The sequence below is a fragment of the Gymnoscopelus braueri genome (genome assembly GCF_963280865.1).
Source record: "Gymnoscopelus braueri genome assembly, chromosome: 6".
In the NCBI taxonomy this organism is placed as follows: domain Eukaryota; kingdom Metazoa; phylum Chordata; class Actinopteri; order Myctophiformes; family Myctophidae; genus Gymnoscopelus; species Gymnoscopelus braueri.
This window is the reverse complement of record NC_137607.1, coordinates 4,145,545-4,165,404: the sequence shown is the minus strand read 5'-3', so window position 1 is coordinate 4,165,404 and position 19,860 is coordinate 4,145,545. Positions and strand designations below refer to the sequence as shown.

At 37.8% G+C, this 19,860-nt stretch overlaps 1 protein-coding gene across 1 annotated transcript; it reads left to right on the top strand.

The window, feature by feature from the left end:
* Positions 1–10,948: 10,948 nt before the first annotated feature.
* LOC308086702 (chymotrypsin A-like) lies at positions 10,949–19,336 on the top strand (the record flags this gene model as incomplete). The annotated part of the gene is made up of 7 exons (XM_080430351.1): positions 10,949–11,000; positions 12,521–12,624; positions 14,131–14,210; positions 15,631–15,709; positions 16,211–16,391; positions 17,679–17,812; positions 19,175–19,336. 7 exons carry the CDS (start codon positions 10,949–10,951, stop codon positions 19,334–19,336), a joined length of 792 nt encoding a protein of 263 aa, XP_080286477.1.
* Between the last annotated feature and the right edge of the window lie 524 nt (positions 19,337–19,860).

Here is a 19,860-nt window from a genome sequence, read left to right as displayed (position 1 = left end):
GCAGACACCTTGTTGGGCAGACACCTTGTATCTCCATATGCCAACTTTTTCGTGTTTTGTTTTGGTAAATCAATGCCTGCCTTCGTCGTATGACGGTGTCCCACAAAAGTAGCGGGAAAAAAAGCTGAATTGCTAGCTCACAACGCATCGCAATGTGATGCTTTGAGAGCTTGTAGATCGGCTATTTTCGCTTTTTTTTTTAATGGAAAATGGTCAAGCCTGTTTCTGAGTTTTATAAATATTTAACCAATGAAAAGTATTAATAAGAACTTGAGACTAAATAAGGTTTTGAACATACAAGGTTTCACCCAAACAGCAACGATATCAAGATGAGCTTCATCCACCCTTTGTTGTCTGTGTCTGTTGAAGGGAATGAATAAAGGAGGAATGGAACAATGGGAGGAACTATCGATTGCATACAATTTAAACATTTAGCAGTGGTGTAAAGTAACTCAGTACATGTACTCAAGTACTGTACCTAAGTACATTTTTAAGGTATTTTTACTTTACTATTTACTTTTACTCCACTACAATGATTTGAAAACTTCAGTTACTAGTTACTTTGTAATTTCAATTGTTATTGCAAAACATACATTAACCACTTCAACCCTATACATTGCGGCCATTCGGCCGGTTGTCAGCTTGTAGATCGGCTATTTTCTAAAGATTTTTATATAATTTATACATTTGAAAACTTGTGAGATGGGACATTCTGCATAATGAGTACTTTCTTCTTTTGGTACTTTAAGTACATTTTGATACCAATACTTTTGAATTCCAGACTGAAGAATGTGAATACTTTTTCCACCACCACATTTAGCAGACCAGTGAGAAGTCTGAATAAGCAAAGTAAACATAATATGTTTACTCGGCTTAGAGTAAACATCTGCTTATTCTGATTTTGTTTGACTATATTATAGTCAACAAATATTACTATATTATAGTAAATACGCTATATCATAGTCAACAAACAAGGTAAATAGTCACAATAGAGTGCCTCACAGAAACTAGGGTACCACCTTAGGATTTGTTTTATTAAGTTTTCAGGCTGGCATGATGAGGTGTCATCAGCTGAATATTTCTTCCATCAATCCTTATCTTATATATTCTATTTTCAACTGGTATTTTATATAACTGTTATTTAGAATATTTGTACAGAACAGAATGCAGTGCAGGACTCTTCTGTGGGAGATGCCAGGGATAAAGATGACCCTTGTCGTCTTTGAACCAGAGACAATTAAGGGACATTTTGTTTTACTACTGCACCAGTGGTCAAGGAAAAAAGTTACATATAGCAAGGGAGGACTCACACAGAATGAAAACATCTAGACTACCTTTTAAATGTTTCTATTTGAGAGCTTGTAAGGTCTTAAATAGAAACTTTAAAATCCAGACTTTTTTCTGTGTTAGTCCTCTCTTGCTGCATATCCTATGTAGGCCTATTCATTCATCCTTTATTTACCCTCTAAATCTTGGGCACCTTTAGCATCTGATAAGAAATAAACAAACTTAATAAAAATGAGGGGAAAGTAAAAAAAACATTTTTTTTAAGAAATTGACATGACTGAGTAAGCCCTTTTGACGAGAAATGCAACGTTTCTGAGAAGTGTACAAAACAACCAAATGGACCCTTGTTTTGTACACTTCTCAGATTTACAGTGTCCTACAGCCAGATGACAGGGGAGGGGGGAGGGGGGAGCCTGCATTCCACACCAGGGAGGAATTCCATCCAGTCAGAGCATGTAGTCATTTCATCATGGGAACCAACACACAGACAGAGGATTCTTTTACTCCTCCATTGCAGCGGTTCTCAAATATTTTCATTTCAAGGACGCCCGGCCCGGGTCGGTATGCGTAATAGGGCATTGTTTCCCAAACACTGGGTCGGGGCCCATTTGAGGGCCACGGACACATTTTTATGGGTCGCCAGTAAATATCCCTTTCCCTTAGTTTCCTTCATACACTTTTTTTTATTTTATTTCAAAACATTATGCTTCTTTTTTTTTACATTTTCAAAAGAATTTCATAAACGATAAAAAAAAATAAAAAATATAAATATACAAACTTGAAAGAAGTAGCCGGACGCCACTTTGAGAACCACTGGATTAAACTTTTTCCCACGAGTCCCAACCGCATTTGAATTAGTGGTGGACCACAGTGGCGTAGCCAGAACGCTAGCCGAGGCTGGGCCTCGGCGAAAATTTGCGGTTATTAGCGGTTTATTTAGCGGACACTTTTTTCGCGGGTTTGTGACGGATTTCGGATACCTATATATATATATATATATATATATATATATATATATATATATATATATATATATATATATATATATATATATATATATATATATATATACTGTTATCAAAATGGCTGAATATGATATCAAAAATAAAATAATACATATCATTTTCAAAAATCATTTTTTTCAACGTTTTTTTGGGGTGAGCAGAAAAACCAAATGGGTGGGCCCAGGCCTACCTATGTCCACCCGTGGCTACGCCCCTGGTGGACCAGCATTAAAAGTTTAACCCTTTATACTTCAGCTATTAGAAAAGGCTCGGCATCAAACTGTGGGAGGTTACAGAGAGGTGGACCAGTGGTTCTCAAACTTGTGTCAGGGACCCCCAAATGAATGATGTATTTGGCCGCAGACCCCCGTCTGAAAATAATTTGTGCCAGGAACCCCCCATACAAGATTTGTGCTGTTAAAATGTTTAAAATAAATATTACAAATTGTTCAAATTTGTTCAAGATCTTTTGAAAATAGCCAATGTATATAGGGTTTAAGTGGTTACACTGAATTTGATGCTACATTAACTCATTTTGCAGGGGACCCCCTGGAACACCCTGAAGGACCACGTGGGGTCCCCGGACCCCATTTAGAGAACCACTAGTTCAGTGGCTGAAGACTAATTTGAACTTTGTTGAACGACAGTGTTGTGATAAAAATGACATTGTCATCTGTCATTCTTGTTGTACAAATTAGCCAGTGATGGTGTAAAGTAACTAAGTACATCTACTCAAATACTGCACGTAAGCGAATTTTTAGGTATTTTTTACTTTACTTGAGCATTTCCAATGTTTTGTACTTTCTACTCCACTACATCTCAGAGGCAAATATTGTACATTTACTCCACTACAATTTGAAAAAAACTTGTGTAAGTACATTTAGAGTATTTCTACATTGCAGTATTGATACTTTTACTTGTAAATGTGAGTACTTTTTCCACCACTGCCCACTGGTCGATTAAAAACATCAACACTCATGTTTTGTAGGATGTAAAAAAAAAAACCAAACAAACAAAAAACTGAACAAAACTGCAGTTAATTATCGTTGTTACGTCCCAACAAAATTGAGAAAGGCAAATATTAAACTTATTATATTTCGCACATTAAAGAAAAACTTGTTTACTAGAAAAACCTCTGATGTACTAAAAATACTAATGTAAGATTAACTAATGAAGTAGGCCTACAGCGCCATCGTGTGGCCTCTTTGTGGCTTGAAAGGTCTCAGGTCTCTGAAAGCCAGGTCAACAGATCATTTTAAAATACTACAGCAGATAATATTCAAATTAAGTGGAAAAACAGAACTTATATGTTGTAATTTGCCATTCTCATATCACTGAATATCTTTTATAAATGTTGTAAAAAGGTGTTTGAACAGCTAAATCTGCCCTTCCTTCAAACACTCAACAATCCAAAGTTGAGCTAATCTATACACACTATGAATATAGGATGCCAGGCCAACAATGACCTGGCATCTTTCTACATAACATGCTATCTAAATTACATTTTAAGCCGTTGCATAATCCTGCAAGGTCGTCAAGGCAATACACACATATAGCCTACAGTATATATACATATCTGGCACCTTGGCAAGTGGTCGAAGTGGAAGCTTTGTCAACCATGTTACACCCCCCCCTTTGAATTCCACTTGCCCAAACAAAAACTAAATCAAATCAAAGATGAGTCATGTAAAACCTTGCAATTACATGTCACCAAGCATTATACACCAGAATGAGGGAGAAAAATGTTATCGCCAGGTTAATATGCCTATTGCCTGCCAATTACACTCAGTGACACTTTAAGAGTTGGCCTCAATGATTTTTTTTTGTATTAAAAGACCAACAATTGGAAGACAAAATCAACATAACCACCATTAAATATAAACAAAGAATATCTTAATGTCTTCACCTAAAACTGTGTCTGCATTGTTTCACTTAGTAGCCCTTTACATGCGATGTCTACCGGAATATGTAAAGCCACATCATTCTCACCAGTGTGGCTGAGATATACTACACTGGCCCTGTAGAAGCCCATTGTACTCATACTAGTGTTGATTTTGACAGCAACTTTTCATTTAGTTTTAGTCATAGTCTTTTGAATAAAATTCCATTTAGTTTTAGTCATATTTTAGTCATCTGAAATGTTTTAGTTTTTGTCTAGTTTTAGTCGACAAAAATATCATAAGATTATAGTCGACTAAATCTACAGTTGATTTAGTCGACTAAAATGTATGTTGGCGGTGCCTTGATGGCGTCGTAACGGCTGATTTTACACTCGGTTGCATGCTGAAAATAGCAGATCTACAAGCTCACAACGCGTCTTGTAGATCTGCTATTTTCAGCATGCGCACCCTAGCGCAAACAACCATAAAATTACTTGTCTTTTAGTTCTACTGGATCTCTTCTCCACTAGTCCCTCTCTAACATTTTATTCTATTTGTTGATGAAATTGTCAATATATTTAGTCTGAGTTTTAGTCGTCATAGCTTAGTTTTTATTTAGTTTTTATCTAGTTTTCGTCAGTGAAAAAAGGTAGTCGACCAACATTTTTCGTCATAGATTTAGTCGACGAAATCAACACTGCCTCGTGCTGTATACTTTTACATTATAAAAGCCAGATGTCCATCACTGAGAATATGGATAAAAATGTTACCACATCTGCTATTTCAACTGCCTCATTCCTACCTCAGTCTTCTAACCATAACCAAGCACCCTATGAATGTATATATACTATATCTTATATCAGGTATACTTGGAATATCTGACCTGTGTCCCTTGTTCTTTATTATTCTCTCTATTATTCCTCCCTTTCCCCAAAACTGTAAATGATGGGAGCTTGTATGAAATATTATTTCTCCCTCTTCTTTTACGCCTGTTAAGCTGTGAAAATGAAGTTGAAGTTGACAGGAGAGATGATCAGAGAGGCGTACCACGAGGATAAAGACATAAGTATGGGTAGAGTTTCTCAGTGAAGGTGCAGCCAGTGAAAGAGTAGAGATGAACTCATCTCACATGATAAAAGGAGACCAGACCCTCCTCATAATCCACAAAAACTCCCACTGTCTGGACCTTCTCTCTTACAGTGAGAGCGACAGAATGGCTAGCATGAGCCCTGTACTTATTTCCATCATTCAACCCTAAAGTCCAGTAACCGTTTTCGGGACTCAGTACGATTCCTCTCTCCTTCCTGTTGATGGACTCTCTGGCCACTCCTAAACTCCAAGTCTTCTCTTTGAACCTGAACCTCATATTAAAACCTACCGGAGAACTTAGCTGCTTTCTAAGACACCGCCATATGTATAGAGAATCTCTCTGCACTGTCTGGGAGATTCGTGTCTACGTTTCCGTAACTCACTTGTTTTCCATCCTCATACAGGACGAGGCAGGGAAGTGCTGTATCAGGGTTCAGAGTTACATCCACCGCATATTGCTGGATCCTCCGCAGCTCAGTCAGGGTCACACATCTTCTCCGTCTCTTCAAAGTGTATCCAGCTGAGCCGCAGCTGTCTTCACCGTCTCCACACACTGATCGACACTGACCTTTGTCCAGTCCTTGACGGGTGGAGGGGTGATGATGGATGTGAATTTCTGGAGGAGGCGGAGGTGGTCTTCGGTGTGTGAGAGCTGCTTCAGCTCAGAGCTTTTCTTCTTTAACTCGGTGATCTCTTGTTCCAGCTCTTTATTGAAGCCTTCAGCCAGTTTCGCTGTTGTTTTATGCTTTTCAACACAGTTCGCCAGAGCAGTGAAGACCTGCACGGATGTGTCTCTCTTGAGTTTTCTACTTAGTTCTACGGAGTGTTTGACCTCCTGAATCTTCAGTTGTCTCTCCTGGATCATCTGCTGAACTTTGGCCTCGGTCCTTCCCAGCTCAGCCTTCTTTCCCTCATATTCTTCCTTCAGAGATACGATCTGATGTAACCTGTGGTCCGACTCCGTGCAGATCTGACACACACACACGTGGTCAGTCTTACAGAACAGCTCCAGAGGTCTGTCATGTTTCTTACACAGAATGTCTTCCATGTGCTTTACGGGGTCGATTAGTTTGTGTCGTTTCAACCCCGGGACTCTGTGATGAGGCTCCAGGTGAGTCTCACAGTAGGAGGTCAGACACACCAGACAGGACTTGAGGGCCGTGAGTTTGCCCTTAATACAGACGTCACAGGAGACTTGGTTTGGCTCAGCACACGCCCCCAGGACCGGGGTGGCTGGTTGAAGCAAAAGTCGACGCTTGAAGGACACAAGCGTGCGTGCTCTGTGGGCCCACCTCCGGAAGAGAGGGTGTACTCCCCGGGGAGTATGGCGGGTGTAAGTGGCGTAAGGGTGTGCAAGTTGTATTGGGCGGAAGATTTCTATGTCCCCTCCGGTTCCTACGGAGCTCAGAGGTTCCGCAGGTTGCTGCTGTGACTTCCTGAACTTCCCGAACATGATCTCTGACATCAAAGTATCGACAAATACGTTTGCTCTCAAGTCAAGTCACCTTTATTTGTATAGACGTGAGTGCCACCAGGGGGACAGTGAACAGCACTCTTCATGACATGTCATATTGGTGTCTTGTTATCAAAGTACTTGGAGGCCAGTCTATGATGTCAGATATCTATGACATCAGTACTATGACGTCAGACATCTCCATATTTGGGCAAGCACAGAGGACAGAATTCCTGGAATTTATAGATATATAGATGGAAATAGAAAGATAATAAGAATGTATTTATTATGATCTTCATGGCCATGAATCTATGTGTCTTTCCTAATTGTAAGCCTAACTCTCCAAATATATATATATATATATATATATATATATATATATATATATATATATATATATATTACCATAAAAAGCCACCTTTAAAAGGTGTCTTATCATTCATTCATACTATAGCATCATATCGTTGCTGTTGGGCAGAAACCTCTTATCTCCACTTTTTTTGTTAAATCAATGCTGTACGTGATCGTACTACAGCGTCACACAAAAGCATCAAAAGAAGCAGATCTGTGTTTTGAGCTTGTAGATCTGCTACTTTTGATGCTTTTGAATTTGAATCACTGAAAAGTAACAGTTGACATAATGAGGATTTCCACCCGACAGAGACCATATGCTAGCTATGGTTTTCTCTTGCACTTTCTAAGCAAAATGTTGGAGTCGAGCTTGTAGATCTGCTATTTTCAAATAGCCGAAGTATAAAATAGGCTTGAAGTGGTTAAACTGGTTTTGATGCTATATTAACAAACATTTTTCATCTCTCAAATGTTTTTGGCCACTTTTGTGTATTTCAACGTTGCTGTCGGGCAGAAACCAGTTAAAGGGATATTTCACTTTAAAAAAAACTTTGGGTCATTTTATCGTCTACTCAGGCTTTAGTGAGCCCCCAGACAGTTTTTAAGTTGCTTGATTCAGTATTTAGATATTTGATATTCATTTTATCAGACACGCCCCCTTCCTATACAAACCCATTATAACTTCAAACTCCATTTTTAACATGTTAGATTCATCAAAAACACCCGTCCTTGGTTTTGGTGACTCACCCTGCCCTCCTAATACGCGAGGGGGCCGTGTTTTTTCGATTACTTTTTTCATTTATTTTTAATATTTGTTTTAGAAAATGATTTTTTTTTAAATACAATAAAAAAAAAAGAAATGAAAAAAGTAATCGAAAAAACACGGCCCCCTCGCGTATTAGGAGGGCAGGGTGAGCCACCAGAACCAAGGACGGGTGTTTTTGATGAATCTAACATGCTAAAAATGTAGTTTGAAGTTATAGGAAGTTTGTATAGGAAGGGGGCGTGTCTGATAAAAATGAATATCAAATATCTAAATAGTGAATCAAGCAACTTAAAAACGGTCTGGGGGGCTCACAAAAGCCTGAGTAGATGATAAAATGACCCAAAGTTTTTTTGAAAGTGAAATATCCCTTTAACTCCATATTTCCGCTTTTGCATTTTTTCCATAAATCAGTGCTATTGAACACCCTTTACGTCTGTGTGTTGATTAAAAAAATATTGAACCAATGAAAAGTATTTAAAAAGTGCTTCTGACAAAACCAGCTAACTCCATTGGATCCTCAAACTTTCTGCTAAACCAGCTAAGTCCACCAAAAGGGGGCGGAGTTAGCTGGTTTTGCTGACTCCAGGCTCCACCTCTTTTTGACCTCCAACCTCATTGTGAGCTTGGAGGTCCATTCAGCTGTTTTTATCAATGATGAACAAAACCTCCTAACTCCACTTTTTGTTTTGTTTTTGTCATTTTCTGAAAAATGTTTTGGAGTTAGCTGGTTTCTGCCGGACAGCAGAGATATGAACTATAAGGTAGTGGTTTGTTGTTGGCAAACGTCTAACTTGTGACCTTTGTTGTTTCTCTCTAACCGATGCCATGCAACATAATATTTAATGTCATAACAGTACTGTTCTCTGTGATTTTGTTTCAATATAATGAAATAAGTAATAGGCTACAATGTGGCAGAAATGTATAACTAATTATACTTTGATGAATGAGTGTTCCACACCCATCCCTGTCTGAACATTTCTGGTGAAATCGTATGAAGTGAAATGTTTTCAACCAGGAGAGGGCGCCCTAGCACCACAAATATTTTTACACCATAGCAGTGTCCTGCTGTTTTGACATTTTAAACCAAAGCACATATTTACACTCTTTCAGTTGCCACACAGCTAAGTTACAGATTCAATTATATATTGCGAATAAAGTTTACAGACAATGATTTGAAGGTTAAGAACAAAGCCTCCATACAGGCCTGTCAAAATAAACAAATGTTAATGGTGAATCAGTGAATTTGCATCAAGTAAAGGGCTGAACAATATTGATGGGGAAAAAAACTGTTTAGAACATTGGTCATTTTGCCATACAGTACCTAAACAATGCAAACAGGTTCTTTATTTACTGTTCTGTTAAGGAGTAAAGTACCGATTTTCTTTTAATTAAGTAAAAGTATCAATACCACAATGCAGAAGTACTCTGTTACAAGTAAAAGGCCTGTGTTTAAAATGTTACTTGAGTAAAACAAGTACAAAAGTATTGGCATCAAAATATACTTAAAGTACCAAAAGTACTAAAATGTTTGAAAATATCAGATCTACTGCGATGCGTTGTGAGCTTGTAGATCTGCTATTTTCAAATAGCCTATGTATAAAATAGGGCTAAAGTGGTTAATGTGTGTTTTATTATATAATAATTTATATCTGCAAAGTAACTAGTAACGTTTTCAAATAATTGTAGTGGAGTAAAAGTACAATATTTGCCTCTGAGATGTAGTGGAGTAGAAGTAAAAGTACTGAAAACTGGAAATACTCCAGTAAAGTAAAATACCCCCAAATTGTACTTAAGTACTTGAGTAAATGTACTTAGTTACTTTACACCACTGAGCATGTCTGACTGCCTGTAGAACCTGGGAAATAAACATATGTTACAGGAAGACCTAGAGTCAAGTCAAGAACTCAGTGAACTTATGGACATATACTGTAAGCTACAGGACAAGGACTGAAGCAGTGTTACTTTTGACCTCCTCCTAAATAGAGTGTATAGCCTATAGGGTTCATCATCTACTAAACCCTGTAACTCACACACAGTTCTGACTAATATAAGCCTACACGTTTGCCAGGGCCCAGGGGGTCGTAGGCCCAATTGTGGCAGACAAGTAGCTATACCTCCTCCTTGGGCCGGCTGTTGTTGTACTGTATGGCTTAACATGACAGATCCAAATCTGTCTCCTCATAACTAACCTATGGACACCTAGTGTCTTCATTGTCTTTTATATCAAGGGCTTTATTGGGAGGCTTTCCTCGCCTTAACCCAGAAAGACCTGAAGCCGATTCTACAAATGTATTCTAAATCCCAACATTATTCTGAAAAACGTATGTTTCTATATCAGTGGTGCTCAAACTGTTTCATGTCAAGGACCCCTAACATGATATCTATTTGGCCGCGGAAATCTTTGAATAATATATATGTAAAGATTTTCACACATTTAAGATTTTTCAAAAATAGCAGATCTACAAGCTCGTTGCCGCGCTACGAGCTTGTCGATCTGCTATTTTTGAATAGCCAAAGTGTAAAATAATGCTTTTTAGCTCAAATCAAAAAGTGACACAGATGCGTTCAAGGTCTTAATGGGTTAAAAAATACTACTTGCTTCATACATACGATTAAACTGCAATGTAATGGTTTCAAAATACAATGTCATTGCTTAGTAGCATGTTGCATTTATATGTCCATATATTTCATTCTCACGAAGGACAGGGTTTGTGCACTCGGCAGGATCAACTGAGGACGAACATGCAAGCAGTTGTGTGAAGTAACTGAATACATTTACTCAAGTACTGTACTTAAGAACAGTTTTGTGAGCTTGTAGATATGCTATTTTCAAACATTTTAATACTTTTACTTTTGGTAGTTAAGTACATTTTGATACCAATACTTGTACTCAAGTCAATTTTAAATTCCGGACTTTAACTTGTACCAGAGTAGCCTACTTCTACATTGCAGTATTGATACTTTTACTTGAAGTAAAACGTTTGAGTACTTTTCCCACCACTGCATGCAAGCTGTGCAAACTCCCACCAAGAAGATAAGATATAATGTTCCAGTATAAAAGACCCAGCAGTCAAGCCTGCTAGAGTCAAGTTGCAACCAACCAACCAACCAACCAACCATGGCCTTCCTGTGGATCCTCTCCTGCCTTGCCTTTGTTGGCGCAGCCTATGGTAAGTATGACTGCTGGAACTCCAAACGCAGGGACCATGGACACTATTATAAAGTTTTTGTTTTGTTTTTTGGAAAGCGTCTTTGAGTATTTATAAAAGCGCCATATAAATTGTATGAATGTATTATTATGATTATTACTATGAATTACACCAGTCTGGGTTACATCAAATATCACTGCTAACACCTTGTAGTTAACATAAGTATAATTGAATGCATTTTAAATAAAATAAAAATGTTACTTTTCAGGATTCCAATAAAAAAATAGCAAAAATAGCAGATCTACAAGCTCAAAACGCATTGCGTTGCGACGCGACGCGTTTTGAGCTTGTAGATCGGCTATCTTTGCTACTTTTGTGTGACACAGAATGGTTAAGTACAGCATTAGTTTGCGAAAAAAAGTTAAAATACGGAGATAAGAGGTGTCTGCCCAACAGTGTATGTAATGTGGCCCTCTGGAGTGAGTGTGGAAATATAGTAACTATTTGTAACTTAACATTTGGTGATTTTTCCCCCCATATTTTATTCTATACTATATGGCAGTGGTTCCCAAACCTTTTAGCTCGAGACCCAAAAGATAAATTTTATGTCTCCCCCAAGACCCCAAACTATAGTGAAAATAGCTGATCTACAAGCTCCCAATGCGTTGCATCGCGACGTGTTGTGAGCTTGTAGATCTGCTATTTTCACTACTTCTTAAAAGTATTTTTTTCTTTTCGTTTTTAACTCGTGAAAATATTTTAAAAAATTGAGGAATTTTTTAAAAATCTTTTGAAATACTAATAATTAAAAACAAAATGTAGCAAACAAGAAATGATTCACTCGCGACGCATAAAAATGAGTCCACAAAACATATTATGGGTCCCGACAGACCCACTGTTTGGGAAACAGTGCTATATAGAGTGTGGTATATTGTAAGGTAATTGATTTTTCAGCACTAAATTTTATTATAAATAATAAAATTGTATATTTGTATTATAACAAAAATATATACCGCTCATTGGTTAGTATTTGGGGCTGCGCGGCCGGAGGCAAAAAAAAAAATCCTTACGGGCCTCTATCTGAGAATCCCAGGCTGAATTAGGGGCCCAGCACGTCCCTGACTCCACTACAGTACATCTCAAAGGCAAACATTGTACTTTTACTCCACTATAATTATTTGAAAACTTGAGTTACTAGTTATTTTGAAGATTTTGATTATTATTACAAAACCACTTCAGACCTATATACTTTACTTTGGCAATTTGAAAATAGCAGATCTATAAGCTCACAACGAGTTGCTTTACGGCGTGTTGAGAGCCTGTAGATCTGCTATTTTCAAAGGATTTTTTTATAAACCTTATACATTTGAAAACTTGTGAAATGGGACCTTCTGCACAATGAGTACTTTTACTTTTGTTACATTTTCATGCCAATTCTTTTGCACTTTTACTCAAGTAGATTTTGAATACCAAACTTGTTCTTGTAACAGAGTATTTCTACAATAATGTAAATGTCTCCCATCACTGTGTGTCTCGACCAGGCTGTGGTTCTCCAGCCATCACTCCAGTAGTCTCTGGATACTCCCGTATCGTCAACGGTGAGGAGGCTGTTCCCCACTCCTGGCCCTGGCAGATCTCTATGCAGGTAAATATACACACACAGCACCGCACCAAGCTTATCTACAACATGTGTCTGCTCTCTCACAATATCTCCCCTTTATCATCCACCAGTCTGTCTGTCTACCGCGTGTTTATTTTAGTCAATAATAAGAGTGGCCAGCACAGCAGTGTTGATTTTGACAGCAAAGTTTGATGTAGTTTTAGTCATAGTCTTTTGAATAACATTTATTTTAGTTTTAGTCATATTTTAGTCATCCGAAATTTTAGTTTTTGTCTAGTTTTAGTCAACTAAATATCATAAGATTATAGTCGACTAAATCTACAGTTGATTTAGTCGACTATAATGTAAAAAACCCTTTTCAGTCAATGGTGTTTACCGCCAAAGGGGAGAATTCTCCCCATTCTCCCCTTTTTTTTTTTTTTTTTTAATTTCTAAAATGTTTCTCTAATTTGTGAGTATAACATTTTTTTCGTTATTCACAACGAATTAGGAGATGTACATTTTTTTTTTTAATCCAAAAATAAACGGACAAATAATTCACATTAAATCTATAAAAAAAATGATTAAAAACCCTGGCAGTGGGTGAGTACGTTATGAATAAACTCTGGCAGTCAATGTTTGGCGTCGTAACGGCTGATTTTACACTTGGTTGCATCTTCTCCACTAGTGTCTCTCTAACATTCTAGTCTAGCTTTTATTTGTTGACGAAATTGTCAATATATTTAGTCTTAGTTTTAGTCATCATAGCTTAGTTTTTATTTAGTTTTTATTTAGTTTTTATTTAGTTTTCGTCAGTGAAAAAAGGTGGTCGACCAACATTTTTTGTCATAGTTTTAGTCGACGAAATCAACACTGGTGGCCAGTGCATTTATTCCATGTAGCATCTTTCTAAAAAACATTTTTACTACAACACATAAAAGAAAACTGGAGTGTTTGTTATATGTGTGCGTGAATGAATGAATGAATATTTTATTTCCGTGTCAGGACAATCGCTTGACCCACAACCTACAGGGGATTATTATCAGACACATCAATTAAAAGAAAAACATTCCACTATTAGTATTACCCAACCATTAACTCATAATACAACCTGATTATTAACAAGAGTTTATACATACATACATTCACACAGGCCTGCACATAGAATATATAGAAATAAAAATAAATGAAAGTTCTATTTAAGTCACCCTTCTCCTCCTATCCCACGCTTTATAAATGAATCCGTAACTGTTTATGCGTTCTATTTGTGGTGTATGTAAAATTGTGTGAGTGTCTTGTAAGCCCGTGTGGGCTGGGCATCTTGTGGTGCAGGACACTATAATAAAAAAAACTCTATAAAGATATTCTGAAAATGCAAAAATATGATATGAAATAAATTCAATTAAACACGTGTGTGTGGTGGGTGGGAGTGGGTGGATGAAAGGATACAGTACAGTGTTGCATGTTTTTGTTGTCATAATAGCTGAATTACTGTGACACTCGACAGTACAGTATATAAATCCTATACTAATAAATACAATGTGAATTCAGGATAACACAGGCTTCCACTCCTGTGGTGGATCCCTGATCAACGAGAACTGGGTGGTGACTGCTGCCCACTGCACTGTCAGGTACAGTAGTGGTGTAAAGTAACTAAGTACATTTACTCAAGTACTGTACTTAAGTACAATTTTGTGGTATTTTTTACTTTCTTACTTTAATTCTACTCCACTACATCTCAGAGGCAAATATTGTACTTTTACTCCACTACAATTATTTGAAAACTTTAGTTACTAGTTACTTTGTATATTTTTATTATTATTACAAAACATACATTAACCACTTCAGCCCTACAGTATATACATTTCGGCCATTTGAAAATAGCCGATCTAATGTCTGATTTGCCTGAACAAGCTCACAACGTGTATGTGACACGTTGAGAGCTTAGATGGGCTATTTTCGGAGCGCGGCACCAAGGTCAATTTGTCCCAAACTGGGCAATTTGTGTTACAGCAGATAATACAAACTCTTAAGTAAACATACGTAAACAAGAGCATAGACATGGACATGGTCACAAGATCCAGATAAACAGATAATAGTGTAACAACAACCATCCTCCCACCCACCACCATAATTGTGGACAGCAGACCATGACCATATTGCACCATAGGAAACAAGAGAAGGAAAAAAACACATCAGCTCATCATTACCATCCTCCCAGATGGGGATGGGCCTGTCAACCGTCTACATTTAGTTAACTAAATATCAAATGTATGTTGGTGAGGCCTTGTCGCACCCACACACAGCGAAGCATAAATGGACTTGTTCTACTGGATCTCTTGTCCACTAGTCCTTCCCTAACATTTTAGTCTAGTTTTTATTTATTTGTTGATGAAATTGCCAGTATATTTAGTCATAGTTTTAGTCATCACAGCTTAGTTTTTATTTCGTTTTTGTCAATGAAAAGTAGAAAATGTTTTAGTCGACAAAATGAATACTGCTGCAGTTCATATATATATTCTCATAACCCATGCAATAGGGTATCAATCATTTCCAAAAGTGAGACCTAAAGGGCAAGAAAAGTATAGTATTTTTGTATCATTATATAAATGTTGCAAAATAAACCAAATAAACCAATTTAAAAGCAAAAAGGACAAACATTCCACTTTTGGGAGAGACTTTTCTGCGGTGTGTCCATTGAGGCTCATAAAAGGCTCACCAAATCATAGTCTGTACCGCTGAAAAGTAATTATGTTCATTGTGACTGCTAAAAAGAAGACTGAATGCAGAAGATTATTAGGTATTGATTGATTTTTTTTATTTTTGATTGAAAAGTTTATTTCGAATATGGCAACTTTTAAAAACAATATAACAAATGCAAGCAATTAATTCTAATTAACAGATTAACAGAAAATGCATATTCGAAAAGGAGTGAGAAGAAGCATAACTTTTTTTTTGTATTATTAGGTATTGGCTATTTAATTAATTAATGAATTCATTCATTAATAAGCACCTATACCATTATTTAATTTGAAACCTTTTTTTTTTCAGAACTAACACCGTTATTGTACTGGGTGAGCACGACCGCAACTCCAACGCAGAGGACATCCAGAAAATCAAATGGTCAACGGTACGGTATACTATGTGTTTAGTTTTTTAAGACCTGAGGCCGATTCTACAAATTCCTTCTAAATCACTGTTTTCAAACTTGTTCGTGACAAGTAGGACCCCTAAATTGATATATATTTATATAAGATTTTTGTTTAAAAAAAAAGCAAAATTATAAAAAATAAATACACTTTCAAAAATGTTTAAAAAAATTACAGATGTACAAGCTAGCTTGTGAGCTTGTAGATGTGCTATTTTTGAATATCCAGCGCTAAAATCTAAAATGACACAGATGCTTTCCTGGTTTTAATGGGATAAGACATGCATAGGACACAATGTTATTTTATTACATTTAATATCAGGATACTGTGGCTTCAGTCATATATAGTCATATATATATTATACACTCCTCTCCATTTTGCTGCTCATGATATTGGCCCTTTTTCACAGAGTGGAAAATATTTTGCATTTACTCAACAATGAACAGCCTAAGTTGACTGTTGTGTAACCTTTTCTCTGATAGTACTTCAAGCACCCCCGCTACGGCTCCAACGGCAACAGCTACGACATCCAGCTGATCAAGCTGGCCCGCCCCGCCACCATGGGCATGCGTGTGTCCCCCGTCTGCATGGCTGAGAGCCGAGACAACTTCGCCGGTGGCATGATGTGTGTGACCTCTGGATGGGGCCTGACCGACCCCTTTGGTGAGGGAACGGCCATGAAGCAAAGCTTTTGTGTTACAAATATTCACTAAGGTTCAAGAGTTTTGAAAAAAATAGCAGATCTACAAGCTCGTAGCGCGGCACTCGCCGCCAAAGTATAAAATATGGTTAAAGTGGTTAAAATGAATGTGATGCCATATTAACTAGTTTTGCTGGGGACCCCCTGTACCCCCCCCCCCCAAAGGACCCCTGGGGAACCAATGGTATAATGAATACACTATTAACCCATTAAGACCTGAGGCCGATTCTACAAATGCCTTTTAAATCAGTAGTTTTCACACTTAAAAGGTTTTTCTAAAAGAATCACTCATTCAGAGAGGTTGCCAAATGCGCTAATGCCCAATACAGCATGATGACTGTACTACAGTTAGCTGTGTTTCCGTTTTTATTTTATTTTGGTACACATTGTATGCAACAGTTGCTATTTACTATATGATTATGGGTATACTTCAATGCACGCCAAATGAATTGACTTACACTTAAAGATGTTTTGTTTTTTTGGGGTAATTTTATCGTCTAGCCTACTCAGGCCTTTGTGAGCCCCCCGGACAGTTTTTAAGTTGCTTGTTTGAGTAATTAGATATTTCCTATACAAACCCATTGCAACTTCAAACTCAATTTTTAACATGTTAGATTCATCAGAAACACCCGTCCTTGGTTCTGGTGACTGATATTGTCCTTCTACTTCTAATACGTGAGGAGACCGTGTTTTTTCAATTAATTACTTGGAAAATGAAAAAAAAACGAATACAATAAAAAAATATATATATAAAATAAATGAAAAAAGTAATGAAAAAAACACGGCCCCTCACATATTTGGAGGGCAGGATGAGTCAGCAGAATCACAGACAGGTGTTTTCGATGAATCTATCATGGTTAAAATGGAGTTTGAAGTTACAATGGGTTTGTATAGGAAGGGGTCTGATAAAATGAATATCAAATATCTAAATATTGAATCAAGCAACTTAAAAACTGTCTGGGGGCTCTGAGTAGACGATAAAATGACCACATTAAAAAAAAGTGAAATATCCCTTTAAAAACGTATGGTTTTGACTGCTGGGAATGAAAATGGAAAAAGGAAAATCACACTCTGGTTATAATACCCCATAGTCACAGTGGAGAATGACATGGTGGAGGCCTTGGTGCTTCTCTCCTTTTCCCAGAGCAGAAAACATCTCACTGTACGGCCAAATGGTACACGGAGACCCAACAGACGTTCTATCCATGCAATCAAACCTAACCTTTGGATCCTGTGTGTTATTTCTCCAGCCTATGATACCCCTGCCCTGCTCCAGCAGGCTGCCCTCCCCCTCCTCACCAACGAGCAGTGCAAGAAATGGTGGGGCAACAAGATCACCGACCAGATGATCTGTGCCGGAGCCTCTGGAGCCTCTTCCTGCATGGTGAGCAGTGTTGATTTCGTCGACTAAAACTATGACGAAATATGTTGGTCGACTACCTTTTTTCACTGACGAAAACTAGATAAAAACTAAGCTATGATGACTAAAACTCAGACTAAATATATTGACAATTTCGTCAACAAATAAAAACTAGACTAAAATGTTAGAGAGAGAGACTAGTGGAGAAGAGATCCAGTAGAACTAAAAGACAAGTACTTTTATGTTTGGTTGCGCTCGGGTGCTGCGCTCTGAAAATAGCAGATCTACAAGCTCACAACGCGTCGCGCTGCGACGCGTTGTGAGCTTGTAGATCTGCTATTTTCAGCATGCAACCAAGTGTAAAATCAGCCATTATGACGCCATCAAGGCACCGCCAACATACATTATAGTCGACTAAATCAACTGTAGATTTAGTCGACTATAATCTTATGATATTTAGTCGACTAAAACTAGACAAAAACTAAAGAAATTCAGATGACTAAAATATGACAAACTAAATGGAATTTTAGTCAAAAGACTGACTAAAACTACATCAAAATTAGCTGTCAAAATCAACACTGATGGTGAGTGGTGACACAGAGCCAGACAAAAATATCAAGATGACATTTTGACATAAAACACATAAAAATCACAAATAATGCGCAGCCTGCGAGCTATAGTTAAGGCAGATACACTGGAGAGGTTTATACGCATGTGCAGCAGTGCTATGTGGGTGATGTACTGTACTGTATGTCAGTGGTTCTCAACCTTTTCAGGCTAAGACCCCCCCAAAAATAATCATATTTGAACTGGGGACCCCCCCTCCCCCACCCTGATAAGCACTTGGGATTGTAAATCAAAATTGGACTCGGGTCCACAGATATATATTGTGAAAATAGCAGATCTACAGGCGTTGCGAGCCTGTAGATCGACTATTTTCAAAATATTTGCCTCTTTCTTATATTATTTAACAATTTGGCCAATATTTGTTTGTTGATTACTTATTGATGCAGTAGTGGACTTTTTTCTTTTGTCTTTTTGTTTTGTTTGTTGAGGTATTAAAGAGGTCTTAAAAGTACTTAATTGTCACTTTACTGTCATCTGGGGACCCCCAAAAAATCCTGTGTGGACCCACAGGTTGAGAACCACTGCTGTATATGCATATATGCACCACCAGTAGGCTCTGCTTTCCCTAATGTGGGGGTTGTTATAGATGTACAGCTCCCTGCTCTTAAATGGTTGTCTGCTAATGTGCTGAGCAGGGAGTAATGTATGGCAGAGCCTGAACGCCAGGATCAGATAACAATAATCTCACTTGTATTTATGTATTATTGGTCTCAATCTATTGGTGAGTTATCTGACTGAACTGCTTGTTGTTGTTTTCAGGGCGACTCTGGTGGTCCCCTGGTCTGTCAGAAGGATGGCGCCTGGACCCTGGTGGGCGTGGTCTCCTGGGGCAGTGGATACTGCAGCCCCAACTCGCCCGGCGTGTACGCCCGCGTCACCGAGCTGCGTGCCTGGGTGGACCAGATCGTCGCCGCCAACTAAAACCCTGTCAGCGTTAATGTCACTCTATAGTTGGCATATCGTTACTGTCGGGGCAGAAACACCTCTTATCTCCATATTCTAACTTTTTTAGTTTTTTTTCGTATATGAACGCCCTACTTGATCATACTACAGCGTGACACAAAAGCATCTAAAGTAGCAGATCTACAAGCTCGAAACGCGGCGCGAAGCGACACGTTTCGAGCTTGTAGATCTGCTACTTTTGATGTTTTTGTATTTGAATCCTGAAAAGTTGCAGTTTTGGACATATGAGGTTTCCACCCGACAGAGACGATATTCACCATCAATAAAACTACAACCAATTCAAACATGTTGCCTGGGTGTATTTGTCCAATTGTGCAATTATACAAGTGATAAAATGTATAATCGCTTATTGCTTGAACTCTTGGATTTGTGGTTGATTCGTGGTTCCCAATAAGTCTTACGGTATATCTGAGAAAAGCATGCATACACAGAGGTTTAATGTGCATAACAGCAGAATCAACTTAAAAAACTTGTTCCTGATT